The sequence below is a fragment of the Artemia sp. Qi Xiang Cuo genome, chromosome 3 (assembly GCF_049724085.1).
Source record: "Artemia sp. Qi Xiang Cuo chromosome 3, ASM4972408v1, whole genome shotgun sequence".
Taxonomy (NCBI): Eukaryota; Metazoa; Arthropoda; class Branchiopoda; order Anostraca; family Artemiidae; genus Artemia; species Artemia sp. Qi Xiang Cuo.
The window spans coordinates 60958661-60971625 of NC_142796.1; the positions used below are offsets into that span (position 1 = coordinate 60958661).

General features: G+C 35.9%; 1 protein-coding gene across 5 annotated transcripts in view; it reads left to right on the forward strand.

The window, feature by feature from the left end:
• Positions 1 to 12965, forward strand: part of Sarm (sterile alpha and armadillo motif) — a 287951-nt gene that overhangs the window by 178449 nt on the left and 96537 nt on the right. For all 5 annotated transcript variants that reach the window (XM_089086326.1, XM_089086327.1, XM_089086329.1 and 2 more), the window contains 2 exons: positions 3905 to 4140; positions 11265 to 11398. In XM_089086326.1, coding sequence (XP_088942452.1) covers positions 3905 to 4140; positions 11265 to 11398 — 370 coding nt within the window. The remainder of the gene's footprint in view (positions 1 to 3904; positions 4141 to 11264; positions 11399 to 12965) is intronic.

The window sequence follows — 12965 nt, forward strand, 5'->3', positions numbered from 1 at the left end:
CCCTCAATCAATCAGAAGTAGCTTCACGCTCTTTAGGGAAAAGAAATATTTCGCTTCTCATAACTCAAACGAATTGATGCTGTCAGCCTAAGCAGCAAGATCTGTAGTTTCAATAAAAAAAAAAAAAAAAAAAAAAAAAAAAAAAAAAGTGACAACCAACAGCGTTAGGTTTATTTGAAGGAAAACGAAAAAAAGAGAAAAACACAGAGAAAAGAGGAAAAGAAGAAAAAATTGTGAAAATCCTATTGATTATCCTCATATAATAAAATCGATGCTTGATAATATGCGTGCTGTGGAAAATTTTTTTGGAGCATTTAGTAAAAACAGTTACAATTTAGTAAATTTTTCCTCTCAGATTTAGTAAATTCTTCCAGGCCAGTGTGGCAACCCTGATTATTTATCCAACAAGCCCGATTACTTATTTTTAGCCTTTCACGTAAATGACGTCAAAGATTATTAGGATCGAACAGCTCGTCGTAACGAATAGTAATTAAAGAGCGACTCGGCTCAATAGTAACCGAAACTCTGAAAAACAATATATATATATTTGATATCAATAGATACATCAAAAGAATCAGCTTACTATACTGATTCCAAATATATAAGATTTATCAAGTTTAGTGTTACTCATCAATAGTTACAAGCCTAAGAAAAGTTGCCCCATTTTTGAAATAGGGGGGGATACCCCCTAAAATTAAAGGAATCTTAATGAAAATCACTCAATCAGATGCACTGTACCAGAGAACCCTATTATAGAAGTTTCAAGCTCCTATCTGAAAAATGTGGAATTTTACTATTTTTGCCAGAAGCCAGATCAGGGATGCGTTTTTATTTGTTTTTGTTGTTTTTCCTAGGGGTGATTGTATCGAAATAATGGTTCTAGAAGATCGGGAGAGAGTACACTCGAACGGAAATTAAAAGTTCTATTGCACTTTTTTAGTGACCAAAAAGATTGGAGGGGAACTGGGCCCTCTCCCACGCCCATTTTTACAGGGAGAGGGATTCTCAGCGAGGATGGAACTATCTAGAGGGGATTTGACGGGGGGATGCACTTTACGTTGTATCAAATTCTCACGGAGGACTTTCCCGTGAGGGGGAGGGTATATTTCATAGAGGATGAGCCAGATTTACCGGCATTATTTGAAAAACGAACAGAAGCTATTCCATATATAAAGGGTTGTCCCCTCCTCAATACCTTACCATTTACGCTAAAGTTTGAATGTGTGTCCTAGTGGGCAACCCTTCATATACGGAATAAATCTTCCAAAATTAATATGCAAATTTTGTTTTAATTTTTGATGTACGGTGAGCCAAATTCGAACCTGCGTTAGTTTAAAAACGTTCAGAAGTTAAATTAAAAAAAACAGTTTTTTTTTAACTGAAAGTAAGAAGTGATGTTAAAACTTAAAACGAACAGAAATTACTCCGTATATGGAGAAAGCTGTCTCCTCCTCGACGCCTCGCTCTTTACGCTAAAGTTTTTATTGTTTGAAAAAGTAGAGTTGTGACAAAAAGCCAAACTTTTGCGTAAAGAAAGAGGCGTTGAGGAGGGGACAGCCCCCTTCATATATGAAATAATTTCTGTTCGTTTTAAGTTCTAATTTCGCTCCTTATTTTCAGTTAAAAAAAAACTGTTATTTTTTATTTAATTACTACTTGAAACGGTCTGTATTAATTGTCGGATAAGTTACACCTGCTAACCCTGGAAAATGCAGGATAACGAGAATTATTGCCGTTACACGTAAACAAAAAACATTCAATCTTTTATAAAAATGAAAAAAAAAACATGTGAAATTATATGCAGAGCACAAATAGTGACACTAATTTGAAATGTGACAGACCTTCAGGGGATTCTAAATAAGCTATGTTTACAGTGGAGTGCAAGTGATTACTGTTGTTATTCGACTAATTGCCTTTTCTGTTTCAGGGCCGGATAAGTATTTGTTGTTATCTTTGATAGATTACATCTGGGGAACTTTATATTAAGCGAATAAGTCGGATAAGTGATACTCGAACGTACTCTGAATGTTCTTTGTAAAAATTAAATAAAAAAACAAGTTTTTTAAACTGAAAGTAAGGAGCGACATTAAAACTTAAAACGAACAGAAATTATTATATAGAAATTATATATATATATATATATATATATATATATATATATATATATATATATATATATATATATATATATATAGGAGGCATTGCAATGAGTAAAATGCTAAAAAATTCTATAAAAGCGAACGACTCTATTTAAGCTAAAACAAAATGGATCGAAATTTTTTTTTCTACGATCCGGACCGGACCTTCAAAGCCTCACTTTTACGCTAAAGTTTTTTATTGTTAAAAAAAATAAAGTTTTGAGAAAGTCAAACTTTAGCGGAAAGAGCTCGGTGTCGCGGAGGGGACAGCCCCTTTCATATAAAGGCTAATTTCTGTTCGCTTTATGTTTTAACGTCGTTCCTTACTTTCAGTTAAAAAAACTTGTTTTTTTTATTAATTTTTGAACATTTTTGAATTAATGCAGGTTTTGATATTGGCTCACCATACACGCATAATTACAACAAAATTTGCATAATAATTTTACTTTTATTTGGTTGAATGGGTTTCTCGAAACTTGTTTAATTTTATTTAGGCCTACGAACGTTTTTATTAGTAATAAATATACGTAACTTATGAATTAACTTACGGAACGAACTTCTATATTCATAGATTTTTAATACGTATACTAGGGGGTTCACCCTTTAGTCAATACCTCGCTCTTTACGCTAAAGTTCAAATTTTTTTTCCAATTCTTTAAAAATGACCCCTTAATCAGAAAGGCCGTTAATTAGAATAAATAGCTCTTATGAAAGTACTAAGAAATCTTTGGCTTAAAGAGCGAGGTATTGACTAGGGGGTGAACCCAATCATTTACGTAAAAATTTCTATTCGTTTTGATGTTCCGTTTTGAAGTTTTCCTTATTTTGTTCCTCCTTACTTTCAGTTCCTCCTTACTTTCAGTTGAAAAACTTTTTTTTATTTAATTTCTTATCTTTTCTTTAATAATGATGGGAAATCCGGCGCCCCCTTCATAGCAATGTCCCTTCCCCCATGAAAACTTCCTTCATGGAAAGATCCTCCCATATAACCCCCGACCCACCTCCCCCCACCTACCAGAAAAAATCCCCCCCTGAAAACGTCTGTATACTTCCCAATAACCAATACTAGCCTATTTGTTAACATTGGGTAAAGTTCATAACTTTCAGCTTTCCCCCGAGGCCTTCGGGAGATTAAGTCTACATAGACGATATATTTGTTATATTTTCTACCATGCCGAACGAAATGGCTGCTTAAAAGGGTAGGTCCGGTAATATGAGGATAGAAGTAGCGCAGGAGGGGACCTAGTTATTCTTCATTTTTTTGTCACTTAAAAAGCAAACTAAAACTATATATTTCCGCTCCAATGAGCCCTCCCACGATATTCTAGGACCACTGATTCGATACGATCACCCCTGGGAAAAAAAACAAACAAATAAATACGCATCCATGATCTTTCTTCCGGCAAAAAAAAATGCAAAATTCCAAATTTTTGTACATAGGTGCTTCAAACCTCTACAGTAGGGTTCTCTTATACGCTGAATATGATGGTGTGATTTTCATTAAGGATTTATAATTTTTAAGGGGATCTTTCCCCTTTTTTCTAAAATCAGCCAAATTGTCTCAGGCGCATAACTTTCGATGGGTAAAACTAAACTTGATAAAGCTTATATATTTGAAATCAGCATTAAAATCTGATTCTTTTGATGTATCTATTGGTATCAAAATTCCGTTTTTTAGAGTTTCGGTTACTATTGAGCCAGGTCGCTCCTTACTTACAGTTCGTTACCACGAACTGATGGATAATAATCTTATTTTTTAATTATAGGTTTCATCATCGAGAACCAGCGTTTCGCGACGGTCCCAAATGTCATCCAGTGAACTTTCAAATCAGAAACATTCAATAAGTGAACGAGAATTAAAGTCAAATTTCAGCGAAGTTAAATCTGCCATGTCAGAAATGAAAGCGACCTTCGAGTCTTCTGGCGGAGGAGGTACGGCTATGGCCACATCAGCCCCAACAGGAAGCGCAATGGCAAAATTAGCTAATTGTGGTCTGTTAAAGTAAGCTTTCACTAAACATGTCAAATTTTCATTGGAAAAAAAATGAAGAGAAGTATTAAAATTAAAAAAAAGTTCTCTGTTGTTGATAGGAAAGATGAAGAATATAAAATATTATTTGTCATAATTTTCAACTGCATAAGTATGCCTAACATATTAATATGTATAAGTTTTATAAATCTTTTCTGTTCATAAATTATTCATAAAATTTTATTTCTTATGTAATGTCTGTAATTTGACACGAAGGTAGACAGCACTTTTTGTGTTGGTCATGAGTGTGAGTAATACTCACAAAGATAATCAACAATGGGAGAAAGTGGACGACTCGTTAGGAATAGAAAAAATCCAAGGGCTCCCGTATTTTTTTTGTCTTTTTTACGAGGGACTAGAACTGTGAAATTTTTTCCAAGAAGGGAGGCCTAAGGTTCTATAATATGGCTTGTTTTTCCAGAGAAACGTCAAGTAAGTTTTTTCTAAATATTGCAAAATTTTGTGTTTTGTATGGATTTTCAGCCTGCTCGGAGGAGGGACTCAGGGAGAACTCTCTGCCCTCCTCTGATGATCTCCTTGGGCATGTCATTTACATGTCTCAGATTTACAAAACGAAAATTTCAAAATGAAGGTTCCTATAGTTTTAAAAAGCAACGGAAAGAATTGAGTGATTTTTGGGGTTGAACCTAGGCACGTATACATGAATTTTTGTCGTTGGGGGGGGGGGATTGTAAGAAAAGAGGCTGATTATACAAATAGGTGAAAACATGGGTAAAAATCGTAAACAACTCAAGATTTTAGGGGGGGGTAGTATGAACCTGGACCCGCTAATACAATCTTTACCACCCGTATATAGTATCCTTTGCTTCTAAATGTATTTCCGTCAAGAATATATGTCCAATTAACCATCAGTACAATACAAACGGAAACAAAGGTTATTTTCCCCCACCACCATGTTCCTTTTAGATATCCCATCCTTGTACAAACAAATACAACATCCAACAGTGTACATATCCGACCTCCAAGTCTTTGGACACTCAGGTGCAAAATTCATAAAAGGCAAAAAGAGTCATGTGGCACTGGGCTTGCCATGTTCTAGCAAATGATGTATTATATAAGTAAGAAATAATATATAAGTATATATATAAGTAGGAAAATAATATATAAGTATATAAATAATATATAAATAATATAGAATAATATATAAGTAGGAAAACGAAAACCTGCAAGTAACTTTTATTGCCTGGTACATAATTCAGGCAATATATAAATTGATGTCGAGAAATCTCTACAATTTTCCTAGAGTTTTTGTATAATTTGAATGTTAATTACTTTTTAGTAGTGTAGCTCTTTCCTTCTTTTACAAAGAAAATCATGAGCTTGTGGTATATGTAAATCATTGTTTTTTACACATAACTGAATTTCAGAATTTATGTATTTTTCCCCGAATGTTTAATCTAGCCTTGTGTATGTGTGTTGTATGATTATAAAAAGAGCCATCACATCGGAAGCCACAAGCACTTAGAAGGCCCTCATCCATTCAACTCTGAAATTGAACTAGCAAGAAGGGGTACAACAGTCACTCATGAAATTATAAAATTAACACAACCTGTCATAATGCTCAACTGTACGCCGATGGATGGATTAGCTATGAAGCATGAAGTAAAATCGTTTATATGGGGTCCAAAGGCTGTATAATTATTGTTTTAGAATTTTGTTGAATTTGTTTGTTGTTTAAATTCTAGGGAGATGGCGTTAAAGGCTGATAGTCAGTGATCCAAGGCTCGCTATCATTCAAAAAAAGGGAAGGGGTGGCTCACATCAGCTGCAGTTGGTTTGAGGGTGGATTCTAAGGTAATCGAGGGCGCTTACTGACATATTCTGAATCCTAAGAAAAAGTACTTTCACCTGGTATTTTTAGTTTTTCCCCACAACCTTTATTTCTTTAGTTAACCCCTATTTAATTTGGAGAACAAGGTTTTTTTAATATACTTGTTCTTAGTTTTTTCGTTTTTTCTGAAACTTTTCCTAGCAGAAATATACTGTTTTATGCTTTATTTGGATTCTGCTTGTGATTACGATTCAAACTTTGTGCCTCTTTCCCAAAAAATATTAATTCTTGAGCAACTACTTATTTTTTCTAAATAGCGTCATAGCTTTCAGAAATTAGCCAACAATGACCATTTTTAAAAAAAAATTTTAGCTGTTAAAAAAAATTAAAACGAATCAAATTGCACATCATTCGAAACCTCCGAATGTCCTATAAATGTTGTTAATATAAACAAAGTCGAGGCTGGAATCTGCAAGAATATATAAGCGTTTGAACAAGAAAATCCCTCCCCCCCAAAAAAGAAAATCATCTGAATAGTGGCGTTTTACTCTAAATATTTTCAACACGACCTATAATTTTTATTTCACCAAACGATAGATCGCTCTTTTTTTAATAAAATCTTGTATTTACATTATATAAAACTAATACTTTGAACCAGGAAAAAAAACAACAGATGCCTCGTTCTGCGATCGCATGCGCGAATTTGGTTTCTACAGCAATAAAAAAAAGCCGAACATCTTACACATCGAGTTTTAGTTACATAAAGTACTTAGCCATAAAAGGCCAATTTCTCCTTTATAGGCTAAAATCGTCAAGTTCTACACTAGTGCGAGCATATGCACCCCGATATTCGTTTTAAGCACCTTAATTTACCCCGGCATCCATACTCAAACCAACCGCGGCTGATGTGAGCCACCCCCTCTCTTTTTTGAACGATAGCGAGGCTTGGATGGCGGACTATTGCATAAAGTACTGAAAACCACGACATAAAAGGAAAGGATTTAGTAAATTTATCTGATCTAACTAAAGGTAAGGATTCCGGCAACAATGATTTTAGGGGGTGTCAGTTGTCTTGCGTGAGGCAAACCATGTCGGTACGACTAGTTCTGAAGCATGTAAACAGATAGGAGATGCGTTGGACAGTCTTGCTCCACTTTTCTCGAAATACAACGAGTCCAGATCTATCATAAGGAATCTTTGCCTCTGGATCAACTATTTAGATCTTATCCGTACCGGTAACGACTATCCTTATGCTGAAAGAGCTGCAGACTGTGGTTCACACTTAAACGCCACAAAAGAGATGATTTCGATTTTCTTCGCACCCGGAAAGCATAAATACGCCGCAGTTGCCCTTAACTACCTAGAAGAAATGCTAAACCTGCCTGAAAAAGCGCCAGAAGTTCACAGAGAGTTTGTAAGTGGCAATTTTGTTGTTACGAAAACTACCATGCCGTTTTGCTGCATTGCATGTGATCTAGCTTTATAGTCCACCGTGAATCTGGACATCAAAGGTCATCGAAGAGTTTCTGGTATCTTTGGTGCGACAACGAATGAAAATGCCAGGGATCGATATCTAGCTACTCTCCCCTTTCTCACAGCAGCCACCAGAACGCTGAAAGTAAACCTGAATATGGATGACGAGGCAATGAAGCATCATGAAGATACCACTGCGTTTACGAATCTGACAATAAAAGGTAAAAATCGGATTATGGACTTGGTAGAGTTGCTCGGAAACCCATTCAAGACGATGAGAACAGAGGTGTACAACTTTATGACAGGGGATAGAGCTCTAGAAGCCGTAGCAAATAGTCTGCTGAACTTCCGCGGCATTGGCTTCGAAGCCATGAGCTCATATCTCAACGGGACACCCACGAAAGTAAAAGTTGGCATTGTACAAACTTTCGCCTCTGTTGCCAAAAAAGGAAACAAGACAGAGCCAAAAAAAATATTTTGGGGAAACTGAGCTGCTTAAACGAGCTCTGCGTCTTGCAAATTCAACACAAACTTCGTCCCTCTGTGAGCTGCTGAAGTACGAGCTACAGCCATATCTGGCCTCACTTGCAGTAATATTATCAAGTCGTAGGGAGCCTCAGCTACATATTGGTACAAAGTCAACAGCCTTGAACTACATTCTGCAACAGTCTGGCTTGAAGTCATGGCCAAAAACTATTCCACATACACTTTTTAAAGACTCTCCTCGATCTGACTATATAGTTGATGTCATGAGTGTCATACGGTGTTATCGACCAGAACAAAATGAGACGCTAGCAGATTTTGGAAAAAGAATTTACGATGGGATTCTTAAGAACATACCCGAAGCTTGTCAGTCTACCCATTTGGTTGGTGACAGGTATGACGGTCTTAGTGACGATAGAACCCACGATGACTACTCGTTCAACCTCAAAGAAATATCTCGCTGTCGAGAAAGAAGAGGAGATCCTAAAGGAAATATTTCCAGCCTGTTCACTTCCTCCAGCAAAGTTGCAACACTCTGGGACGAGATTCTCAGTAGTTGCTCAGCCAAAGGTCGACTCTTGAAAGTCCTTTTCGAGATCTGAAAGCACAATTTTTCGATCCGTCTGATGGTTCATCTCGCTGGAGGTTTCGAGAGTCGATATAGAGCTGTTATCGTTACGCCTCATGGAAGCTCTGTTGATGACGATATCTCGTCTTGCCATGAGGAGGCAAACACTCGGATATTATACCACACAGCAGTTGCCGTAAGACGAATTAGCACACTTGTGATAATACAAGCCAACGATACTGATATCGTCTTACTAGCTGCATACTATTTCCAGTATCTTGCTAGTCTCGGCCTCAAGTAGTTCTAGGTTTAGTTCCCGGGCTACTGCATACCTATGCATACGGTAGCACAAAAACTAGGAGTAACATTTTGCAACGTGTTGCCGCTTGTCCACAGCTTGAGTGGATGTGACACCACAAGCTTTCTGTATTGAACTGGAAAGGTCCGGTATTGTTAAACTGTGAAGCTTTCAGAACTTTGTTGGGGTCTTTAGGTGGTGAAGTTCGAGCCCTTGCAGAGAAGCCATCATCTGCGCAAAGTGATGGTTTAGTCAACGTCTTTAAGAACCTTGTGATTGGCTGAAGTGCGACTAACTTCAATAGTCTGAATGATTTTCGAGCTCAAGATTGGTACTCAAGATTGGAGGATTTGTGGCGTTTATCACCTACTGATATCTCGTTTCTGCTTCATTTGAAAAGGTGCATTTTCCAGTCACTGATTTGGATCCAAAGCCACAAGCCCTGTGTTGATTTACCTCAGACTACCGATATGGGCTGGAGAATTGAAGATCATGAACTAAAGCCAGACTTAGTTTCTGCGATGCCGCATGGGCTAGCATCGCTTTCTTTTTTGCAACTGTGACAAGATGAAGTGCGGCTCACTGCAAATGCTCCAAATAGGTTTCTGTGACAGTGCATGCAAGTGTGGAGCTGACCCCCAAAAATGCCTTTTTTGCGATGTGAATCAGAACGAGTCCGAAGACGAATATGAAGAAGAAATAGAGATTTAAGCCACTGGTTTATGTTCAATTTTAAATATTTGATTTTTTATTTGTTTTGATATTAAACTGCTAATGCAGTCGTCTGAACCTTACTTTCAGCTGATCATGACATTTACTGTCTACTATCTCAGTGGCCGTTGACCCAATCTAACCGATTGGATCATTGGCCCCTGCTATGCTGGGATTTAAAGAAAATAGTACATTAAATCAGCCTTTGTCACCTGTGCACCAGAATTTCACACGGCTTCGCCACCTTGAGGCTCGTATATAAGCCTACGTAAGCCAGATTGTATCTACTACTACAGAGAAAATAAATAGTTGCTCAAGAATTAATATTTTTTGGAAAAGAGGCACACGGTTTGACTCGTAATGACGGGCAGAATTGAAATAAAGCATAAAAATATACCAAATTCGCGCATGCGATCGCAGAACTAGGCATCTGTTTTTTTTTTTTTTTCCTGGTTAAAAATATTAGTTCTATAGAATGTAAATACATGATTTTATTCAAAAAGGAGCGATCTATCACTTGGTGAGATAAAAATTATTGGTTGTCTTGAAAATATTTCGAGTAAAACGCCACTATTCAGAAAATTTTCTTTTTTTTGGGAGGGGGGATTATCTTGTTCAAACGCTTGTATATTCTTACAGATTCAAGTGTCGACTTTGTTTTTATTAACAACATGTAAAGGACATTCGGACGTTTCGAATGATGGGCAGTTTGATTCGTTTTTATTTTTTTTAACAGCTAAAAAAAATTAAAAAAAACCTGGTCATTGTAGGCTAATTTCTGAAAGCTATGACGCTATTTAGAAAAAATAAATAGTTGCTCAAGGATTAAGATTTTCTAAAAAAGAGGTACATGGTTTGACTCGTAATAACAAGCAAAATTAAAAAAAATCATAAAAAAATGTACTTATGTACGCAAATATTTCAGAAAAATCGAAAAACTAAGAAAAAGTATATTTAAAAATGTTGTTTTCAAAATTAAATAAGGGTTAACAAAAAAAATAAAGGTTGTGGGGAAAAATTAAAAATACCAGGTGAAAGTAATTATTCTTAGGATCCAGAATATGTCAAGTTTATAAAGTTTTCAGTTTATTTTTTGTGTAAATAAAATCAAGAGCGGTATGACGTCTTTAGAGGCCAAATTTGACTTTATAGGCTAAAATGACCATGTTCAACATACATGCGATGTAATGAACTTTAATATTCGTTATCAGCGCCTCTGATTTCCCTCGATTGCACTCTCAAACCAACTGCAGCGAATGTGAGCCACCCGTTGAAAGATAACTGCCCCTGGATCACTGACTATGAGGTCTATCAGAAGTCAATAAATTTTTTGAACTGAAAACCACCAAGCAATGTCGCTCTGCGAATTCAGATCGGTGTGTCTGGTTGAACGCAAAATTCTCTTATGTCTTCCTACAAAATGTTTTCAAATATGACTCATTTGGATATCTATTTTAAACATGATAGTAATTTTCTGTAGTAAAAAAATGTAATACAAATAAATTTATTTAAAGCACGGGTTTACCGGCTGAAGAATTGAATTTTTCACCACTGACCCAAAATAGAAGTGAATCAAATATTCGGCCGTATCAACTGATCTATTTCATCCTTTGATGTGAAATTCGGCTGCCAAAGCGAAATTCGACTCCTGTGGAAACCTAAGAAAGAAAATTTTTGAAACTTAAAGACCATGAATGCAATGTCAAGTAACTAATATCCTATTTTCAGGATATGTTTTCCATAAAAAGTTAATAATGATTTGTATTTTTTAGTCGAGGTGGCTCTGAGAACTACGACGTCATCCCTTCACTAGATGGTGAGACATGTCCAGGAAATGTGCCAAAAAGCATGAAGTATCAACACTCTTCGAGCTCCTCATCTCAAATGAAATACATGTCCAATTCAGGTTAGATCCATAGTTTTCCTTCATAGGCTTAAGACATAGGCTAATTGAATGTTATAAGACTTGAAACTTTACCTGGTCCCCATTAAATCACTGAAAGACTAAAGACTTGAAACTTAAATCACCAATTTCATCTGAAAAATCCTTCTTCAAATTATAATTCTTTGGCTAACAACCTTCCTCTTTGGGTTCAAAGACCCTTCCCAATGCCAGAAAATTGAAAAAGTCTGCTTTTGGATTAGTGCTCGCTTATAAGTATTCGCTTACTCAATTTTTGAGAATTCTAAAAGTGACGTGTTGGGTCTATTTATCTGACAAAAGGTAGTCGGAGAAAGCTCATAATAACTAAAATAAAAATAAAATAAAAAGAGAAACGTCAATGCTACTCATGCAATAATGATTTTCCTTGTTATTCAAGTAAGGGTTGTTCAGGAAAGAGTTTTAAACTATTGCGATTTCGATTTTAAGCTTTATGTTTAATTCAACAATCTTTTTACGGGCTTCTGCTGCTTCTTTGAACTTCTAAAAAAATTTTGTCGCAATTGCAAGTTGCTTTTCGGATGAATCTGAATGATAATGCCTATTTTCCAAATATTTGTCTCTTGACACTTTTTTTTAATTCGTTTTAAATTTTGACTACTTTGGACCGTTGTTTGCTCTTTACTAGGTTGCAGGTACTGCTCAAAATAAGATTGTATTTCCCTGAAAAGGACCATCAATATCTCTTAGTTTTTTCAGTATACGGAATATTAGAGAGGGTGGGGTAATTCGAGTGGCTGGGGCTATGGGAATTGAATATCTGCTGAGATATATAGCAACATTCAGTCTGAACCGAACGCACTGAACCGACTAATCTGATCCATTTTCCAGTACTAGATTTTATATTAAAAGCATTTAAGGTTTTGGCCTTTTCCAAAATCTAATGCATTCCATTTTTGTCGCAGAAATAGCTTGAAAATGGAGCTTTTGATACGAAATTCTCAGCGTCATGTCTTGAAACCCTGGAAAGGTACTTCGACTATCCCTGAGTTTTTTTGGTTTATCCATAATTCCCCCGAATAAATTATTCTCTGAAATGTTCCCAAAAATTAACCTTATCAAGAATTAATTATTTAACTTTCGTGGTAAAACTTTTCGACTTACGGACTCTGAATTCGAAGAACCTTATTTTCTTTTGGGAAATCTCGAAAAAAAAACTTCAAAATTCAGAGGTGGTCAAAGTACTGCCCTAAAACTTTTTTTTCTCGAAGAATTGATCATTTAACAGTAAAAAATTGATGATCAATTTTCCTTGTCCTGTTAAACGTTTGTCTAGTAAACATATCGGCTTTTGGAAAGATCACATACCAGCTCAGTGCTGCTGCACGATAGTGTCATCATTTCAATCGAAAGCATAGTGATTGATGAAAGTATCACTGCTCACAAATCCTCACCATCATGTAACTTTCACATCTATTCATATGACCAAATTTTTTTTTTTTCTAATATTGAAAAGGCGTGTTTCTTTAACACAAAACTGGAAGTTCTTGCCAATATTTACTGTGAGATGTTTATTTTCATTCTAAAATGC